We start from the raw sequence: 21,670 nt of genomic DNA on the forward strand, positions 1-21,670 counted from the left end.
AATCACCTGAAGGTCCTATGGAATTTCAAAAGGGACAAAAAAATAGTTTAGGTTGTGGAGGGTAAATTACAGAAAGTCTGTCCAAAAAATCTTCATATACATTCTCCATCTTCTCAGTAATTAATGAAGATAGATTGTTGGCTTCATGATTCCCTTGGGGTCTAAAATGTGTCTTGGGAGAGAGATGGAGGATGAGAAATATCCTTGTTTCCATTTTACCTTCCATTTGGGATTGAGGTAAAAAATACCAGTACAGTAACAAGGAGAATCTGAAGTCTAGACCAGGTTAAATGAACTAATGTGCAAAAACCCAGCACCAATCTTCCAGTCAATATTCCACAAATATTCACTCCCTTCCTCCTCTCCCATTCTTCCTGGACAGAGATTAGTTAGTGTTCTTCCAAATCCATGTTTTCTTCTTTCTGGACACATTGCTGTATTCCGCACCCCTCTTGCATCCAGGTGGGCCAGGGGTCTGAGTTCTGGCCAAAGGAATGTGTGTGGGAGTAAGGAATGCCTCTTCCAGATCTGGCTCCCAATAATCCCTTGAGATTCTCCAGGCTCGCTCCTCCCTCATCTGCAGCCAGATATAGAGGACTCACTGGAGGACTCCAAGGTCCCAGGGAAAGGCGGAGCTTCTAGACAGGTCTATGATGTCTCTGAGAATCATAGGGCCCTTCCGTCCTCCCCACTGGCCCACATTGGACTGTGACATGAGGGAGAAATAAACCTTTACGGTGGTAAGCCACTGAGATTTGGCAGTTGTTTGTTACAGCACTTAGCTTACCCTGACTAATTTGGCTCCATCTTTGGAGAAATTGCCTTTACCTCCTGTGTCTCAGTTTCCTCATCTGAAAATGAGGGGTTCCAAATAGGTGCTCTCTTGGTTGCCTTTCAGCGATAACATTCCATTTACAAATTGTATAGTTATTACTTCCAAGTGGTTTAAAAGTCTACAGGACTAATTACAGAATTTCTCAACTATAACAAAGAATAAGTTCTCCATTTATAGATGGGTTGTGTTCCAAAAGTCCAGGTACAAATCCCTTCTTGGAACATTGTTTCTGTGAGAAAATAGATTCAATATTTTAAAATATACACAGATGCCCATTTAACCCTCAGTTCTGAGGCCCCTGAGCCCCAACTGGAGGAAGTGAGTGAGGTGGGAGAGCAGGGACTGAGCAGCGGCTCTGGGGAGTGATTAGAGAGGGACAGGATGGGAGGATAGGACGGGCTAGACCACAGGCCAGGATGTCAGCTGCACAAGGTTCCTTGGGAGGCCACAGAAGCCATACATGTGAATCGTTCCTAACTTGAATATTTCCAATTCTATATATACCTCTTCACTTTAACTGTGCTTGGGTACACGTTCTGTGCAGGGCAGAGACTGATTTATCGTAGAGCTAATGAAGCTCAAGCTTCGGGGTTCTCACTCACACAAAGGACCCTTCCAAGGCCTCAGAAATGTGTTCGCAAGGTCATTTGTTTTTGTAAAATTTGAAAAAGTAAGATATTTTAACTGCAGTAGGTTAAGGCTGCTGTCTATTTCCCCTACAACTTCCCCTCCTTCACATTTCCCCGTGTGTTAGATGGCACTGGAATGGCCACAGGCATTGTTGGAATCCAACTAAGGGAAGTTTAGCTGGGATATACTCTGTTTGGGATCTATTCACATAGTTTACAGTTACCTCCATGCATAACTGAGCTATTACCCACTGTCCAGATAGAGGAATAACTCCAGAAGCCTCTTATCCACCCACCGTGCTGACTCACCTGATGCTATGACCAATAGGGGCAAGGCCAGAGTTCAAATCAAGATCTAACTGTGTCCTACAGCACTTGGCACTGGAAGTGTCAAGTGGAGTAGAATCAAGTTTTGAAAATGTATGAAGCCAGAAGCTAATCTGAATAAAATTCTTCCAATTGTCAGCTGTGCAAAAATATAAGCAGAGGATTCTGTTCTTATTGACATCCAGTCAAAACAAGTTTTGCCCTGTCAGTAATATACTCAATAACAGCGTATATGGTTACAAATGTACCGTGAATTCTTTTCTTTTTTAATGGGAACTGTTCAACATACAGTTTATCAGAATTCCTATCTTTACATTTTTGATGACTTGACACAAATTACTGATATCAACACAGATAATGAAAAACTCGTAATACACCATTTATAACGAGGTTTTCAAAGACAAATTGCCTAGTAAATGTAGTCAACTTGAAGAGTTTATCTAAGATTAATCCCTGCAGAAGAAAATTTGAAATGCTCTGGAATCTTATAGCTCATAGATAAAAGAAACCTGATCAAGGTTGTTCCCCAATTTGATAACAAACCTAAACATTTACATGACATTGCCAATAACAAATTGTGAACCTGAAAGAAACTTTTCTAAACAGTCAAATAATAAAAGACAAATTTGATCTGCCACACTAAGAAGGGACTGAATTATCCAAATCTCTGTACAAAATGGTACTATTAAACCATTGCCATATGAAGAAGAAATCAAAGAGAATGCGCACAAAAATGTAAATAATATTCAAGCGGGAATTGTTTGTGATGTTTGTGGTATTTGTTAGCTTTTAAAAATATGTAATTTGTCGTGATTTATTTTCTCATTATAAACAAATATTAACTTTTACATCTATCTTTATATTTGTAGTTTTTTTTTTCTTTAAAGCACTCCAGCCCTGCAACTGTATAAACATCAACTCCAGAAAACCTGGCCAACTGCAGTGCAGAGCATGCTCTTAGGTGCTGCTACAGCTATTTGAGGTATTGGGGCTGGGTACTCAGGCCCCAGGCCCAGGAGCTGAGTATTGTCAGGTCATCTTGGCCGATCAGGCTTTGAAAGATAGACACAGGTTTGAAAAGTCACCACAGTGGGTTAAACTAAAATGCCTCTTTATAGGCTCAGTGCCGAGGCATTTTAGGTCCCCAGTAACCTTACCAGGCCTACCCCTTGCTTTGCTTCTCGAGGATCCCAGGATCAGGAGGAACCTGCCATTCACCGTCTAGGCCTGGTGCCTATTTTTCTGTGTGGCGAACAGTATTGTGAGAACTTAAAAACATGCCCATGTCCTTAATGAAATTAAACGCTTTACTGGCAAAAACTATATATATACTGTGTTTAAACAAGCAAACAAAAAAGTGTTTACAAAATCAAGGTGATTCCAGCTCCTTGAAAATTAAGGGCTGTCAACTGTTTGTGCTAGCATCATATAATGACAAAAAGAGGTAAGCTTGGCTCACCAAAATCTCATTTTGGTAGAGAGAAATGGTACCAGTGTGGTTGTTTCCGCCTCCCATCCTTTTCTGGAAGTTGTGCAGAGTACTGTGGTTTGCTCAATTCCACTGTGACTTTTGGTCATTAACTTACTGCCTCAAATAGATCAGGCAGAGATCAAAGTATGAAGTAAAAACTGGGAGGAAAACAGACAGGACCCATTTCAACCTCTGATGGCACTCTCTGCAGAGGTCATGCTCCAGTCCCTTAGAAGTTCAGCAAATTGCTGGCCTCATGTGGCAGAAGTCCCCTTTAAAATGGCCGGCCAGGTGGAGAGAGGTCAGCACAATCTACTGACCCCTGGCTGAACCTGTCGGATATTCTGGGCCATCCTGGCTTCTGACTTGAGGCTGCTACCCAGGCTGACCCCTCAGTTTCTCTCCTTACCAGTTCTGTTTTTTTCCTATCTCTGACTCAGCCCACATTTTGCCTTTCGCCATTCCACCATATCTGTTTCCACTCAGTTCCTTTCTTTTTTCCATTTTAGTTTTCCCAAAACAGACCTGGCTTTAGTCATGTACTTGTATCCTCTATTGAGTTTGTTTTTGTTTCTTTAAATTTTATTTCATGCAACTATGACATACAACTATCTAATGGGGCTTTGGGGAAAAAAAAAGGGGAGGAGGATTGGCAATAGATGTTAGGTCAGAGCCGGTCTTTCTCAGCAAAAAGAGGAGGATTAGCACAGATGTTAGCTCAGGGCTGATCTTCCTCACAAAAAAAAAAATTTATTTCATTGTGGTAAGAACACTTAATATAAGAACTACCCTTTTAATAGATTTTTAAGTGTACAAAATGGTATTGTTATCTACAGGCACTGATCTGTTGTACAGCAGATCTCTAAGAACTTACTCATTTTGCATAACTGAAACTTTATACACGTTGATTAGCAACTCTCCCTTACCCTCTCCCCCCAGCCCCTGGCAACTACCATTCTATTCTTTGTTTCTATGAGTTTGACTATTCTAGATACCTTATAGAAGTGGAATCAGGCAGTATGTGTCCTTCTGTGACTGGCTTATTTCACTTAGCATAACATCTTCAAGTTTCATCCATGTTGTCACATACGGCAGGATTTCCTTCTTTTTTAAGATGAATAATATTCCATTGTATGTATATACCACATTTCTTTTATCTATTTATCTGTTGATGGACATTTAAGTTGTTTCCACATCTTGGCTATTGTGAATAGTGGCGCAATGAACATGCGAGTGCTAATATCTCTTCAAGATTCTGATTTCAATTCTTTTGGATAAATACTCAAACAGGATTGCTGGATCATACAGTAGTTCTATTTTTAATTTTTTGAAGAACCTCCATACTGTTTTCCATAAAGTCTGCACCATTCAACGTTCCCACCAACAGTATAGACGGGTTCCACTTTCTCTACATCCTTGCCAACACTTGTCTTTTCTGTTTTTTTTATAACTGCCATCCTAACAGGTCTGAGGTGATATCTGAGACGTTGTGGTTTTGATTTGCATTTCCCTGATGATTAGTGACATTGAGCATCTTTTCATAAACCTTTTGGCCATCTGTATGTCTTCCTTTGGGGCAATGTCTATTAGGGTCCTTTGCACATTGTTATTTATTTATTTATTTTTGGTGAGGAAGATTGAGCTAACATCTGCTGCCAATCTTCCTCTTTTTGCTTGAGGAAGACTGTCCCTGAGCTAACATCTGTGCCAATCTTCCTCTACTTTGTATGTGGGACACCACCACAGCATGGCTTGATGAGTAGTGTGTAGGTCCCCATCTGGGATCCTAACCTGCAAACCCTGGGCCCCCAAAGTGGAGCCTGCGAACTTAACCACTAGGCCACTGGGTGGCCCCACTTTGCTCATTTTTTTTTTTTTTGAGGATGATTGGCCCTGTGCTAACATCTGTTGCCAATCTTCCTCTTTTTCTTTTTCTTTTTTCTCCCCAAAGCCCCAGTACATAGTTGTGTATCATAGTTGTGGGGTTGTAGCTCTGCTATGTGGGATGCTGCCTCAGCATGGCTTGATAACCGGTGCGTAGGTCTGTGCCCAGGATCTGAACCCGCAAACCCCAGGCGGTGCACCGAAGCAGAATGTGCAAAGTTAACCGCTATGCCACCAGGCCCCCCAGCTCATTTTTAAATCATGTTATTAGTTCTTTTGCTATTGAGTTGTAGAAGTTCTATATATATTTTTGAAATTAACCCCTTACTAGATATACGGTTTGCAAATATTTTCTCCCATTCTATAGGTTGCCTTTTTACTCTATCAACAGTTTCCACTGCTGTGCAGACTCTTTTAGTTTGATATAGTCCCACTTGTCTATTTTTGCTTTTGTTTTCTGTGCTTTTGGTGTCATATCCATGAAATCATTGCCAAGATCAATGTCAGGAAGCCTTCCTTTCCCCTATGTTTTTTTCTAGGAGTTATACAGTTTCAGGGCTTACATTTAAATCTTTAATCCATTTTGAGTTGATTTTTGTGTAAGATACAGGTCCACTTTCATTCTTTTGCATATTAATATCATTTTTCCCAACACCATTTGTTGATATTGAGTTTTCATTCAACAAATATTTATTGAGCATATGTGGGCCAGGCATTGTGGTAGGCATAGGGGATTCAAGGCTGAGAAAAACATATGTAATAGTTGCAAGCTCACCTTCTGGAGCCAAACTGCTAGGGTTTAAATGCTGGTACCATCATTTCAAATTGCGCGACCTTTGGCAGGTTACTAACTTCGTTGTGTCCCAATGTCCTTATATATATAAATGGAATAATAATTATGGCCCTTTCCTCACAGGGTTAATGTGAGGATTACATGAGTTAATACACGTAAAAGGCTTAGAAAGGTGTCTGGCGCCTGCTAAGCACTCTTAAGTGCTGGTTCTTAAGGCATAGTCCTTGCCTCTCAAGGAGCTCACAGATTACAGCTGCCTCTATCCACCTGTCCCACCTGGCAGGCAGGGCGGTCTGGGTCTTCTGGCACTTCAAGGGACCTGTAGGTCCCGGCTACCATTTCTTGTAACCATCCGATGAACGGGTGCAAGTTCCTGTATCACAGATTCGCTGTGTGACCCTGGTCAAGTAATGTCTACTCTCTGGGTCTCAACGTATTTGTAAAGGAAAGAAGTTGGACCAAAACTGATTTCCAATATTCCAACAAACTCCTTGTTCTGGGTAGCCCATGTTGAAACTACGTCAGCTTGAGCAAGTCACTTAACCTCTCTGCGCTTGTTTTCTCACCTGTAAAATGGGATAATACCACTAACCACTGCCTAGGTGGTGGTGAGCGTTCAACACCGCAACGCAGGCCCCCGGCGTCGGCGCTCGCGGAGGACGCCAGCCTTCATATCCACCCTCCTCTGCCACTCAACGCACGCGCGCCGGCGCCGAGGCCGCGCTCCTCCGGCCGCAGGTTTCCGACTTCCGTTTCCGCGGGACCCAGAGGCCAGACTGAGGCTAATGGCGGCGTCCAGGAAGCAGCCCACCCGGGGCGTGGAGGAGGCCGCGGCGGAAGACGAACGGCGAATTCTGGAACCCGGGGCCGCCCCGTTCGGAAATTTCCCTCATTATTCCCGCTTCCACCCTCCAGAGCAACGGCTCCGCCTCCTGCCCCCGGAGCTCCTTCGCCGGCTCTTCCCTCGGGGTCCCGAGACGAGGCCGATCCTGGGGCTCGACGTGGGGTGTAACTCCGGGGTGAGTGCCGGGGGAGGGATCGGAGGTCGGGGAGCCGAGCGGTGGCCTTCCTCCGCGTTCACTGGGGGTCTGGCTTGGGCGTGGCGTCACATCCGTCACAACTTTCCCAAAATGAGTTGAAAGGTGGAGCGTTGACCGACCCCGTGCTGCCGCTCCCTGACCTCCAGGGCCCCACTGCCATCTCTCTCAGGAATCGGGGAGGAATCATTTTCAACTACGTTCCGAATTCCCGCGTCCCCTCCTCTGCGTTCGCCCCCTCACTGCCAACACTCCCCCAGTGGGTGGGTGGGAGGACCGTATTTGGACTTCCGGCGTTTGCCCCCCACGCTGGAAAGCGTGGCTGGCGACCTGGCTAGGGAGAGGGGGCTTCCGGAGACCTACGTTTGGGAGTTTGGGATTGGGATTGGTTTACTGGAGAGGTGAGCCAGGGGTGACAGAATCATGCCTGGAATTAAGATAAGTGTGCCATACGGTGCAGGACGGACCCTGGAGCCGAGTGAATATTTATTTAAAAAGTAATGAGTCGACTGAGTACAGTGGAGAGGATCGAGAAGGAAAATACAGCATCCTGCCGGATGAGGAAGAAGGCATTGCCACATCTTACCGCAAAGTATTCTTAGGCGTATAATGAATGATTATAGTCAAACCACAGGCAAAATCGCGGAATGTCTCTCTGACACCTATTTGTAGCCACTAGATATCCTAGAGGAGCAGGCATTCTGACCCTATGTTTGCAAGTGCTTCGAAAGTTAGTACCCTCACTCCATTCCAGACCGGGAGCGGGAGGGGGTGAGGAGAATTTTATTGGGTGCTGGCCTTAGGCAGAAGAGACTTGGGAGGTTTGAAGGCTATAGGGACACAACTGATAAAGGGGAGGGGGACACTTGGATACAGACTCAAAGCTGGAATGAGCAGATGAGTGGGTGTCTGGGTATCCCGTGCAAACATTTCTCTACAGTGATATAGGAAATCAGGGGGAAAGCAATGGAAAAGAGAGACTGGGCTTAAGGATTGGGATTTCATGAAAGGCATCAGGAAACCACAGGATATATTATTTTTTTCCACAGGATATTTTAAAGTTGAGAGTAGTATATATACACATTTAGAGGCAAGGACATAGTTGCAGTTAACTAGGGCAGTGGTTCCCAAACCTGGCTGTACATTTAGGGGGCTTTTTATTTTGCACTTAAGAGATGCTTGCACTTGATAAAAGAAAAAAATTCAAAATACAAAGGGACATATAGCAAAAAGTAAGTCTTTACTCCTGACCCTAAATCCTCTTTTTTTCCCTACACAATGGCAACTGCTATTTGTAATTTCTGGGGTATGTGTCCTATGTTTACACAAAAATTTATGTATATCTCACCTCTTTTAGTTTTACAAATAGTAGCACAATATTTTGTACCTTGCTTTTCATTTAATAATTTGGGGATCATTCATGTCACTGCATTCTTTTTTAGCAGCTTTATAATATTTTGTTTTATAGATGTGCCACAATTTATGGGGTGCTTTGTTTAAATTTTAAAAAATCCTAGGTCCCACTCTCTACACCTACTGAATCAGGATCTTGGGGTATTGAGCCCTTGAGTCTGTATTTTCTTTTTTAAGCTTCCAAGGGACTCTAGGATTTGGGAATTGAGGATGGAGCAGATGAAGAGATGTGGTGGAGGAGGGACTGATGTGATGAAATGACTGGTCAAACGTGGGGCACACCCAAGAACAGATAGGAGGAGGGAGACAGCAGAGAAGTAAATAGAGAGATGGGGAGAAAAATTAAGCAGCATAGTGTAGGACCTTCCTACTCAAAGTGTGGTCCTTGAACTACAGCATCGGCATGACTTGGAAGCTTATTAGAAATGTAGAATCTCAGCCCTCACCCCAGATCTGCTAAATCAGCATCTTTGTCTTAATAAGATCCCTAGGTGATGTATATGCCTATTAAAGTGTGAGAAGACTAGTATAGAAGAAAGTACCTAATGTAGCCTAAATTTTGCCGTGTACTAACCATGTGACATTGGACAAGTCACTAGTCCCCGAACCATAATTTTTAAAATACAGGTTTTTTTGGGAACTATGCCACACATAGAGAAAAGTGCATAAAACAAAAATTTATACTTTATAAATTATTATAAAGCAGTCACCTTTATGACCACTGTCCAGATCAAGGGTAAAATATGGTGAGCACCCCAGAAGTCCCCCATATGTCTTTTCTTGTTCATAAACTCCCCTCTCCACCCAGAGGTAACAACTAGCCTGACTTTTATTGTTTCCTTGCTTTTCTTTATAGCTTACTACTTTTGTGTCTCTAAACAATGTAGTTTAATTTTATCCATTTTGAACTTCATATAAATGGAAGCTTGCTATGTATTTTCTTTTGTCTTGCTTTTTTACTCAGCATTATATATTTGTGAGAGTCATCCATGTTGCTATACTAAGCTGAATTACTTCATTTGCAACTGCTATTTAGCATTCCATCTTTTTGTGTGTGTGTGAGGAAGATCAGCCCTGAGCTAACATCTATTGCCAATCCTTCTCTTTTTGCTGAGGAAGATTGGCCCTGGGCTAACATCCGTGCCCATCTGCCTCTACTTTATATGGGATGCTGCCACAGCATGGCTTGACAAGCAGTGTGTCAGTCTGCAACCGGGATCCGAACCTGCGAACCCCGGGCCGCCGAAGCAGAGCATGCGAACTTAACTGCTACACCACTGGGCCGGCCCCCTAGTATTCCATCTTAATATACCACATTTATTTATCCACACCACTATTATTGGACATCTGGGTTGTTTCCAGCCACACTTTCTTCTCTTGCATAAAGGACATAAATATTTTCCTTACAGGATTATTGCACAGAGCAAATGAAATAGTGAATAGAAAAACGCCTTGAAAAAATGCATTAGAACAACACAAATTTGAGTTAGTTATAATGGTTATAGAAGTCAAAGTTAAGGAAAGGAGATGGTGAGTCAAAACGGTGCTAAGATGGTGAAAATCACAAACCATTGGATTTGGATAGAAGGAGGTCCATGGTGACCTTTGGGACTAATGTATGCAGAAGCAGAATAAATCTCAGAAGGGAGTGGTGAAGCATAAGACAGGTTGTAAAATTGAAGCTGTAGAGTGAAGGCTGAAGGAGGACTTTTTGGAATTCAGACTTTCCCAACCACAGGTCCGAGAAGCAGGTTTTTGTAAGATGGTGCTTACTCAATTCTTCACCTTCCTGGTGAGGAACACTGGTTATGCCCCTGGAACTCTTTCCTCCTCCCTGCGGTCTGAGATACCTCAAAAAAGAAAAAGATAGTGAGTCTGCCAGCATATGGAAAATACTGCTGTAGCTTCCTTGGCTTCATCCATTGGGCTGTGACTTTCAGCCATACAACCCAGCCTACCGTCAGTGTCAGGAAAGTAGAGAGAGGATGCATTTCAGCCTGAGACCCCAGGAGGGCGCTGAGAGCCTGCTCTGGGGGAAATTTTTCGGGCACCCTCCTTAGACCGTAGTTTAGGAGCCTTACATCCTGTAAAGCTAGGAGTAAGTGGCAGTCTCAATGGGAGGATAAAAGATAGAGGTTTCTCTTCCATTCACTGGTTGAGAGCTGCAATGACAAAGCTCTTTTGGATTCCTCTAGGATCTGAGTGTGGCTCTATACAAACACTTCCTTTCCCTACGTGATGGGGAGACCTGCTCAGATGCCTCAAGAGAACTCCATTTCCTCTGCTGTGACATAGATCCAGACCTGGTGGAGCGAGCTGAAAAAGAATGCCCTTTTCCTGATGCCTTGACCTTTATCACCCTGGACTTCATGAACCAAAGGACCCGGAAGGTTCTCTTGAGCTCTTTCCTAAGCCAGTTTGGACGTTCAGTTTTTGACATTGGCTTCTGCATGTCGATAACCATGTGGATTCATCTGAACCATGGGGACCATGGCCTCTGGGAGTTCCTGGCCCACCTTTCCTCCCTCTGCCGCTACCTCCTTGTGGAGCCACAGCCCTGGAAGTGTTACCGGGCAGCTGCAAGGCGTCTCCGGAAGCTGGGCCTCCATGATTTTGACCACTTCCACTCCCTTGCCATCCGAGGTGATATGGCCAATCAGATTGTACAGATTTTGACCCAGGACCATGGCATGGAATTAGTATGCTGCTTTGGCAACACCAGCTGGGACCGAAGCCTTCTGCTCTTCAGGGCAAAACAAACCACAGAGACTCATCCAATCCCTGAATCACTGATAGAAGAAGGGAGAGAAAGGAACAGATTAACATTCTGGAGACAGTGAGATGGGAGGGTGGGAAAATTAGGAAAGAGATATTAAAAGGGTTTTATACTAAGAATTAAGTTCACTCTCTTTAACTCCTGATAGTTAAGCAGCCTTAAAACCTGGCAGAAGCTTTTGGCAAAATGTCCAAGACATGCAACTGAAAGAATCAGTATCTGTTCCCCATTGTTTGGGATGATCCCTGAGGACAATACATCTGTGGAGCAATGAGCTGGTCTGTCTGGATTGAGATGGCCTAGAAAAAGTGATCCTGGTTCTGGGATATGGAAGGAGCTGCTTTTGGTGGTTATTTAGAAAGACTTGGACCAGGCTAGCCTTAGAATGTATCAGTTCCCTGGGCTCCTTGAATCTAATCTGGCTTCTGGACTTTCTCATCTTGCCTTCTAGCAAAACCTCACAATACAATCTGGAATGAAGGGCCACTGGCCCAGCTAAAGGAGAGGGTTAGTAGGGAAAACATCTTATCTTTCCGGAGCACGTTAAGTCTCCAACATGCCCAAGCTCAGCACAGCAGTTACAGATACTAACCAAGATGCATTGACTGGCATTTAAAAGATGTTTAAAAGGTTTAAATTATGAACCCCAAATCCAGCTGGTACAAATGAAATGAATGAAGTGGGATTGTCTACTATATATATAATTATGTATTATACATAATAAAAGTGACTTGAGTATGGTTGAGAATGCCCTGTGAATCTGGGGTAGATAAGAAACTTCTGCTTTTAACCACTTTATCCAGGGAGGTTTCAGCTCCAGAAAAAGAACCTCATCCAAGCTCAGAACAGAAAACATGCCAGCGAGTCAGTTAATGCAGGACTTTTTTGTCAGCGTCCTCTGCTAAAGCACACCAATATGGGGGTGGGGGGCACACACCAGTATGGGGGTGGGAATATGTGCAAGGAAGCATGCATAAAATGCAGTCTACAATTGGATGACTACAGCATAAATGCTGTGGGATAGGTGTCACTGATGTCTGTCAGGGGGGTTTTGATTTTTAAAACACCTGTGAGTTGAATCCAAGGGAAAGTGGAAAATGGAGAAAGATTTGTTTGGTGGAGAGAAGATGGAAAACCAAACATACCTAGCTAAGAAGGGAGATTGGATTGATGAGCTTCAGAATCTGTAAGATCCTATTATTTTCTGAACTGAAGTTACAGAAGGAGGAGCAGGGAACAAGAGAGTCTGAACCACCAATTAGAGGTTGGACCTATTAATGGAGAAGTTAGTAAAAGTTCCTGCTAAGGAATTTGAACTTTATGCATGAGAGAGCAGAAGCCAATATAGTCCCTAAACAGGAGGATAGAACCAAAACCTTCATTTGGGAAAAACCAATTTTTCTATTTTGTACGGGATAATTGTGTGGTTGGTGCCATTTCCAATCTCAGTTAGACTCCAATACTACTTTTCAGTCTTTTTATTTTGCTGCTCCTGATCGCTTTTATCCTAGTGACTCTTCCAGATTTTTACCCCTCTGCAGGCTTGTGACTGTGTCCCTACTCCATTAATCTAAGCAGATGACCTCATCACCAACTAGTGCCATTCTTGTTTGCTGTGTCAGGAAGTCTTTTCTTGCCCTCAGTCTTTTTGTTTTGTTTTGTTTTGTTTGTTTGTTTTGTTTTGTTTTTGTGAGGAAGATCAACCCTGAGCTAACATCCATGCTAATCCTCCTCTTTTTGCTGAGGAAGACCGGCTCTGGGCTAACATCTATTGCCAATCCTCCTCCTTTTTTTTTCCCCAAAGCCCCAGTAGATAGTTGTATGTCATAGTTGCACATCCTCCTAGTTGCTGTATGTGGAACGCGGCCTCAACATGGCCAGAGAAGCGGCGGGTTGGTGCGCGCCCGGGATCTGAACCTGGGCCGCCAATTGCGGAGCGCGCGCACTTAACCGCTAAGCCACAGGGCTGGCCCCTTGCCCTCAGTCTTGAACCCCTTCATCTTCCCACCTTTTCACTTTTAAACTTACCCAGTGAGATTTTTCCCCAAATAACCTCTGCCTAAGTTTCTGATCCCAACCTCTCCCAAATTGTGCTTTATTGAGGATCCCCTTGGTGTCTCCTTGGCCTTATTGACTCCTTTCTGTCCACCTACGAACATGCTCAATTCTCCCATCTTCAAAACCGTCAACTTCCTGTCTTAGCTCCGCCGCAATGTTATGCAATCTTTCCTTCCATCTCTTCACCACCAGATGTGAGCAAAGCTCTTGGAAGAATACACCCCACAGCCTCTGCTTCCTCACCTCCCCATTCATCATTGCCCACCTGAGTGCCATATTCTGAGGCCTCTTTTCAGTATTCCTCCTGGGCCATGGCACCATTCAACACTATTGACCCCTTCTTCCTTCTTGAGCCACTCTCCCTTTATTCTCTTCCTATCTCTTAGTTTCTCTCTATTCCTTAAGCAATTGGTTCAAATTTTAATTTGCTTAAGAATTACCTGGGACTCCTGGATTCATCTCCAGAAACAGTGATTCAGGTCAGGAAGGGGGCTTAGAAATCTTTTTGGTTTGGTTTGATTTAGTTTTTTGCATTTTTTTACTGTGGTAAAATACATATAACAAAAATTACCCATTTTAACTATTTTTAAGTGTACAATTCTGCAGCATTAAATACATTCACGATGAGGAATCTGTTTTTAACAAGCACCCCAGATGATTCTGATGCAAGCCAAAACAGACCACATTTCCACAGTTTGATTGCTTAGAGTTCCTTAGGGTCCATCCAGTCCTCTTCTACAAATTTTTCCTGGGGTGAGTTCCTCCACTGCCATACCTTTAACAACTACCTATATGCTGATAACTCCCAAATATATTGGTAGCCCCCCCTTCACAGTTCCAGATGAATATTTTTCCTGTTTTGTAGTCATATCCCCCTAGATAGTTCTTAGGCAGCTCAAATTCAACACATCCCAAAAGCAAACTCATTACCTCATTCCAAACCTAATCCTATCTCAATTGTTGGCATCTACCCATTGCCTAAGCTACAAACCTCAGTTGGTTCTCCTCAATTATACTCCCCACATTGAAATAGTCACGAAGTTTATTTATTTATTTTTTATTTATTTATTTATTTATTTTTCCCCCAAAGCCCCAGTAGATAGTTGTATGTCATAGCTGCACATCCTTCTAGTTGCTGTATGTGGGACATGGCCTCAGCATGGCCAGAGAAGCAGTGCGTCGGTATGCACCTGGGATCCGAACCAGGGCCGCCAGCAGCGGAGCGCGCGCACTTAACCGCTAAGCCACGGGGCCGGCCCTGAAATAGTCACAAAGTTTAGTAAATTCTACCAATAACATGTAAGTCCCGCTTATTCCATCCATGTGACTGGTGCCTATCAGGTTTCTGTGTTAATTCATTTATCTTCCAATCCCTTCTCTGTCCTGCTGCCAATGTTCCCTTTCTCACATATTTAACTAGTCTTATGCTTAAAAACCTTCAGTGGTTTCAGCTCAGATGTTACATTTTCTCAGAAATCTTCCCCAACTCCTATAGCACTTTGCATTTGTTATTGCATTCTAGTGGGGACTTCATGTAGAAGCTTCTGTTATAGTATTTACCTCATCATATTATAATTGTTTATATGCCTCTTTCCCACCACCACAAGACTGATCTCCTCAAGCCCAACTTATCTCTGTACAACTAGGCCCAGCACAATGTCTGACACATGGCAGGCAGCTGGAAATTACTTGTTGAATGAATATATGAATGAACAAAAGAGAAATGCACCTGAATTTAAGTATTGAGAAGAAAAGGGAGATATATGATTGGGCAAAAGACTGCCCAGAAAACCGTGAAAATGGGGAGAAATTAGAAAGTTGAGAGGGGAATAAGCTTGGCCTTTGGCCTGCAAGTTTGAGGTATGTTTTCTCAAACATATCTTTGAGATAAAATGTCCATTTCCAGGCCTTGATTATTGATGGTTTGGGAGAGGAGAGCAGATCAAGACTAGCTATAAAAATTTGTAAGTTATTCATATAAGAGTGATTGAGATTTAATGAGTAGTAAATTCCAAAAATAAGTGGGTATGACAGGAGGAGACCAGGTCTTAGGTCTGAGAGCTGCTCATACTTATTGAGTGAGAGAAGAGGGAACCAAAAGAGGTCTGGTTAGAAACAGGAAGAAAAAAACAAAAAAGATAATGTAGCACCATGTGCCAGACAACATAACTTTTTTAATCCTTGAAACAACCCTATGGGGGTAGATACTATTATTATCCCCATTTTGCAGCACCTAAGTGACTTTCCCAAGGTCACACACCTAGTTAAGTGGCAGAGGTGGGCTTTGAACCTAGGCAATGTGGTTGCAGAGTCTGGGCCTTGGCTGCCACACCTTGAAATGTCACAGAAATCAAGATTGGGAAGAGACTCCAGAAAGCCAGTGTAACAGAGCATAGGCTTCAGAATTACTATGCTTCCTCCAATTATGGGTTCAGACCTGGGAATAAGAAACCCAACTAGGCCACTCTTAGCTATCCCTGATGTTCTTAGAATTTCCCTTGTAGAAGACAGGCCTAATTCTAGGTTGAGCACTTGAGTAGAACCCCTGCTGCTGCCTACCAGTTAAACAGGCTAGGCCCTCATATGGGTGTTTTGGAAAAGTAAGTGTCAGCCACATATAGGAGACACAGACACTGTTAAGTCTCCCTCGGTCCTAACTGCCCTCTCACTATACCCTTGAGTTGCCAGCAACCCTAACCTCCCCCTGAATTCTTGAGATTCCCAGTCTGCCCCTAGCTTTGACCCCTAGGCAGGACCTCCTAAAAGTGGGTTTCAGTCTGTTTCATGCTCAGGAGGTAGGGATTTCAAGGCCAACTCCAGGATGTATTAAGATTCCGAGATCAGTCAGATCCTTCTCAGCCCCCTGGGATTGAGTGGCCTTGGAACGGTGCAGTGGAAAGAACATCAGGTTTGGAATCAAGATCTGCCAGTAGCTCCTTGTATGACTACCCTGTTCAAGTCATTTAACCTCTCTGAGCCTCAGTGTACTCATCTGTACAACTGAAATAACAAGACCTTCCTTTTCCAATGCCCAAATGAGCTAAAGGATATTAAGGGATTTTGAAGACTATAGTGTTAAACAAAAGCAAGATGCTATTGCACTCTGTAAGCATGCCATAGACCACAACTATGCTTGTTAGATCAAAGGATTATGAGAAAAACATCTCATCTTTATAGAACACATGCATCTTACTATCTCTAATAATTTGTTTTTTAGGATGAGAAAGTAATAAGGAGTTAAGCTTCAGCAATACAGAACATTTTAAAGGAAGCAGTGCTGGGAGGGAGTGATCATTGCTGGTGAACATGGTCTCAGAGTGATCAGAGTGGTTACAGGTGTGAATTTACCTACTTCTCTGTTGATCTTAATTTAAAAACAGTTTGAAAACTTGTGACCTTGATGGTGCTCTCTCCCTTCACCGAGGCAATGTGAAGAAATGTGTATGTGTCTGTGGCAGGCTGAATAATGGTCTTCCAAAATGTCCACATCCTAATCCCTGGAAACTGAATGCTACCTTAGATAGCAAAAGGGACTTTGTAGATGTGTACAAATATGTAGTTTAAGGATCTTGATTAAGGATTAAGGATTTTGAGATTGGGAGATTAATCTGGATTATCAGGATGGGCCCTAAATGTAATCACAAGTGTCCTTATTCTAACAGGGAGGCAAAGGGAGATTTGACCACAGTAAGAGGTGTCATGACAGAAGCAATAGGTTAGAGTGATGTAAGGAAGGGCTGTGAGCCAAGAAATGCAGTTAGAAAAAGCAAGGAAATGGATTCTCCCCTGAAGCTTCCAGAAGGAATGCAGAAACTCCCCTGCTAACACCTTGACTTTAGACTTCTGACCTCTAGAACTGTAAGAGAATAAATTTGTGTAGTTTTAAAGCACTAATGTGATGATTTGTTACAGCAGGAACAGGAAACTAATGCCTCTGACTACAATGACATGAGGCTACAAGCCAAGTGGCACCTGTCCCAAATAACTCCTTGATGGCAGAAAATGGCTCCAGTGACCAAAGGGATAGGCAGGGGCTCCATCTTCATAGTTAACTGAGGAATCTTCAGTCATTAAAAGCTTTGGGAGACACTTCAGCATCTGAACCTGACCTGTTTCCTACTAACATTTCTATTGGTTGAGCAGTTACCTGACCTGTTGGGAGGAACAACTGTATTTTAAGTCTGCAGCAGTTAGTTTCAAAGAGGATGTGTAAATAGTGCTCATAAAGGTGAGGCCCTGGTACCAAGAAGGTAATGATTGCATAATGGCCTATGAGAGCCCTTGGAGACAGAATATCTTAGGCTCCAAGAAAAGATCATCTTGTTTACCCTCAAACGAGCCTAATTTAGGAGCCAACACCAAGCATGACGAGACTTCTTGAGGGACAAGAATAGAGAATGGTCCTAGATATACTTTAACTTTAGAAAAAAATTATGTAATCCAATATATCCAAAAATTATCATTTGAATATGTAGTCAATATAAAAATTATTAATGAGGGGCTGGCCAGTGGCGCAGTGGTTAAGTGCACATGCTTCACTTCGGGGGCCCGGGATTCGCAGGGTCGGATCCCGGGTGCACAATGACGTGCCACTTGTCAAGCCATGCTGTGGCGGTGTCCCATATGAAGTAGAGGAAGATGGGCATGGATGTTAGCCCAGGGCCAATCTTCCTCTGCAAAAAGAGGTGGATTAGCATCGGATGTTAGCTCAGGGCTGATCTTCCTCACAAAAAAAAAAAGAAAAATTATTAATGAGATATTACATTATTTTTTAATGCCATCTTCAAAATCTGATGTGTATTTTGCACTCACAGCTCATCTCAATTTGGACTAGCCACATTTCAGATGCTCATTAGCCACATTTCAGATGCTGTTAGCCACGTGCGGCTAATACATACACTTTTATGTCAAATCAAGAAGTATTTTATCAAATTCCTTCCATATACTCAGCATACTTTTAGCTGCTTTAGGGGGTAGAGAAAAGTAGATTAAAAAACCCTGGACTTCCAAAGGTTAGATTCGCTTCATTCAGCAAACATGTTAAAGTTGAGGAGAAAAGGAGAGGCTCGTGTAAGGCATTATGTAGTCATGTGAGCTTCAGGAAAAAAATCTTTGTGGGCTACAATGGGCATGGAAGACTTTCTGGAGGATATGGGATTTGAGCTGTCCCTGAAAGGAATATAGCTTTTGCAATGATGGACAAGAGGGAAAGGAGCATGCCCCATGAGCCTGCAGAAAGGGACCTCTTGGCAAGTGTACACAGGAATGGGTGTTTTGTACATTGAAAATAGATAGGACTGGGCCGGCCCTGTGGCTTAGCGGTTAAGTGCACGCACTCTGCTACTGGCAGCCTGGGTTTGGATCCTGGGCGCGCACCGATGCACCGCTTCTCCGGCCATGCTGAGGCCGCGTCCCACATGCAGCAACTAGAAGGATGTGCAACTATGACATACAACTATCTACTGGGGCTTTCGGGGGGAAAAAAAAGGAGGAGGATTGGCAATAGATGTTAGCTCAGAGCCGGTCTTCCTCAGCAAAAAAAAAGAGGATTAGCATGGATGTTAGCTCAGGGCTGATCTTCCTCACCAAAAAAAAAAAAAAAAAAAAAGTAGATAGGACTGGCTGGTCTAGAATGGAGATGTCATTCTGAGCAGTAGTGAGAGCTAACATGATCTTCGCCATTTAAGTAGATTCTGGATGGAATATTTAAAGTAAAAAGAAAACCATAAACAGAGAAAAAATAACTTTAAAAATTGGAGTACTTTCTAAACAGAAAACCCAAAATCCATACAGGAAAAGATCAATAATTTTGACTACCTAAGGCAAAGAAAAAAATATCCAATAAAGTCACATGACAGGCTACCAACTAGGAAAACTATTGGGAATTCCCCCTTTGTGACAAAGGGGGAATTTCATTCTATGTAATACAAACAACTCTTATACCTCTATTAGAAAAAGACAGTCACAGAAAATAATGGCAGATAAACATCCGAAAACTTGTTTAATCTTACTTCCATTAATTACATACAAATAAAAACAATGAAAGAACATTTCATCACTTAGAACAGTCTTCACGAATTTTTTAAATAGTGATGGTGAGAATGTGGGAAAATAGGTATTCTTATACCTTGTTAGTGGGAATGTAAATTAGCATGGCCACTTTGGAAAGCAATTTGCCAATGTATATGAAAATGTATACTGCACATACCCAGGAATTCCATTGCTAGGAATTCATCCTGTGGATATACTCACATAAGTATGCAAGGATGTGTGTACAGTGTTATCCATTACAGTTGGTTGATAAAAGTGAAAAGCTGGAAACAACCTAAATGCCTGTCAGTAGGAAACAAATAATATAGTACAGCCATAAATGGATTACAATGCAATTGTTAAAAAGAACAAGGTAGATCTGTATATGCTAACACAGAAAGGTCTCCAAAATATTTTAAGTGCAAGAAGTAAAGTGCAGAACACCATGAATGGTAAGATCCCACTTTTGTACCTTTTAAAAAGAATTACACACAGAAGGTAATAAAACATCTAAAAGCAAAAAATCAAAGAAGAGTATAAGCATATTTAGTCATATTGAAGAATCAGCCAAAAAGTTAAAATGGTTCGTGGTTGGGGGCGGGAAATGCAGCAAATTATTGCTTCTGTAGTATTTGATTTTTTAACCATACGCACATAATACTTAAAAAATAATTTGAAATAAAAATTTTTAATAAAATTAAATTAAGCAATGTCTTTCTAAAAATAACTTTCTAAAATAATTCTCATCCCCCATTGCCCTGCCCACCTATCTGTCTAACTTTTCCCTCACAGCATAGCCAAAATTCTTGAAAGAGTTTTAAACACTTCTTGTTGCCATTCCTTACCTAGTACATCTTTCTCAACCCTTCAAAATCTGGTTTTGCCAAAGTCACCAATGACATGGGGCTAAAGTCAGCGGGTATGTCTCAGTCCTGATCCACCTTGACATCAGCAGTATTGGAAACTATTTGGTCTTTTTTTGGAAACCTCTTGGGCTCTGATGACAGCACTTGGCCAGTTGTCTTCCTCTTTCCCTGGAGACCCCCTTTAATTTCTTTTTTTTAATTTAATTTAATTTTATTTTATTTTATTTTATTTTATTTTATTTTATTTTATTTTATTTTATTTGTGAGGAAGATCGGCCCTGAGCTAACATCTGCCAATCCTCCTCTTTTTGCTGAGGAAGACTGGCCCTGAGCTAGCATCCATGCCATCTTCCTCCACTTTATATGGGACGCCACCACAGCATGGCTTGCCAAGCAGTGCGGGATCGGAACCAGTGAACCCCGGGCCACCGGAGCAGAGTGCGCGCACTTAACCGCTTGCGCCACCGGGCCGGCCCCTGGAGACTCCTTTCTAATGATGCTGTTCCTTAGGGTTCTGTTCCAGACCCTCTTCTCTCCTTGCATGATCCCTTCCACTTCATGGCTTGTTACCACCTATGTTCTGATGTTCTGATGACTCATAAATCTTTTATCTCTAGTCCAGATCTCTCTGCTGAGCTTCAGAATTATTTATCTAACAGCATTATACCGTCAGTACTTCCCAACCTTTTCCATATCATGGTACACATAGAAAATGGTGTTTTCATGGCAACCCACCTTACCGAGACTGCTGTCTATCAGAGGGAGCTCGTGCTGCCCGGAGGGTTGAGAAGATCCATATGCAGCACATCTCTAACCTCTTTCTGAGGCACAACAGTTGGGAAGCTCTGACCTCTTGGATAGACATTTCCACCTGAGTGTCCCCCAGGCATTTCAGTGTCAACATGTTTGGATGTGAAAATATCATCTCCCAAACCCGCTCTTCCTCTGGTTTTTTCTATTTCATTGAATGGTACTACCCTCTGCAAGTTACCCAGTCCAGAGGTCTTGGCTTAGCTCTCTGCTTCCCTCTACATCCAATCCCAAGACCTGCTGACTCTACTACTGTTTATTTCTTGAAGTCATCTTCTCTCCATCACCACTATCACTTTCCTAGTCCAGAGCACATCATTTCTCATTTTTCCCCTCAATTACTACAAAACCTTACTTTCTGGTCTCTGTGACTTCAGTCTTGCTCTCTCTAATCTATTCTCCACACTACAACCACAGTGATCTTTCTAAAATGCAATTCTGATTATGCCACCCCCCCTGCTTAAAAACATTCAAAGGCTCTGCATTGCTGTTAGGATAAAGTATGATCTTCCCACTGCTTACATTTTCAAGCTCATTGCTTATCATACCCCACATGAATTCCATATTATCTAATTATCTAATACTACTGTGTACACAGTGCCTGGCATGCAAAGACTCAGTAAGAATTTTTTTTTTAATAGTATATATTTTTTTAATTGATGTTTTAATGGTTTCTAACATTGTCAAATTTGGGGTTGTACATTTTTGTTTGTCCATCACCATATATATGACTCCCTTCAC

The 21,670-nt window shown here is 42.6% G+C and overlaps 2 protein-coding genes across 2 annotated transcripts in view; both read left to right on the forward strand.

Moving 5' to 3' along the window:
* Positions 1-6,694: 6,694 nt before the first annotated feature.
* Positions 6,695-12,102, forward strand: BCDIN3D (BCDIN3 domain containing RNA methyltransferase). The gene is made up of 2 exons (XM_058558314.1): positions 6,695-6,958; positions 10,585-12,102. Exons 1-2 carry the CDS (start codon positions 6,725-6,727, stop codon positions 11,227-11,229), a joined length of 879 nt encoding a protein of 292 aa, XP_058414297.1. The 5' UTR covers positions 6,695-6,724; the 3' UTR covers positions 11,230-12,102.
* The window catches only part of NCKAP5L (NCK associated protein 5 like), a 51,228-nt gene continuing 36,441 nt past the window's right edge, over positions 6,884-21,670 (forward strand). The window contains exon 1 of the mRNA XM_058558310.1: positions 6,884-6,958. The gene's annotated coding sequence lies outside the window, so the exon portion shown is untranslated. The remainder of the gene's footprint in view (positions 6,959-21,670) is intronic.

The sequence above is a fragment of the Diceros bicornis genome, chromosome 17 (assembly GCF_020826845.1).
Source record: "Diceros bicornis minor isolate mBicDic1 chromosome 17, mDicBic1.mat.cur, whole genome shotgun sequence".
NCBI classification, from domain to species: Eukaryota; Metazoa; Chordata; class Mammalia; order Perissodactyla; family Rhinocerotidae; genus Diceros; species Diceros bicornis.

Excerpts from the sequence above, each read along its gene's own strand:
- BCDIN3D (XM_058558314.1), top strand. The coding sequence starts at position 6,725 with ATGGCGGCGTCCAGGAAGCAGCCCACCCGGGGCGTGGAGGAGGCCGCG. Across the intron at positions 6,959-10,584 it reads ACGTGGGGTGTAACTCCGGG|GATCTGAGTGTGGCTCTATA; the intron begins GTGAGTGCCGGG and ends GGATTCCTCTAG.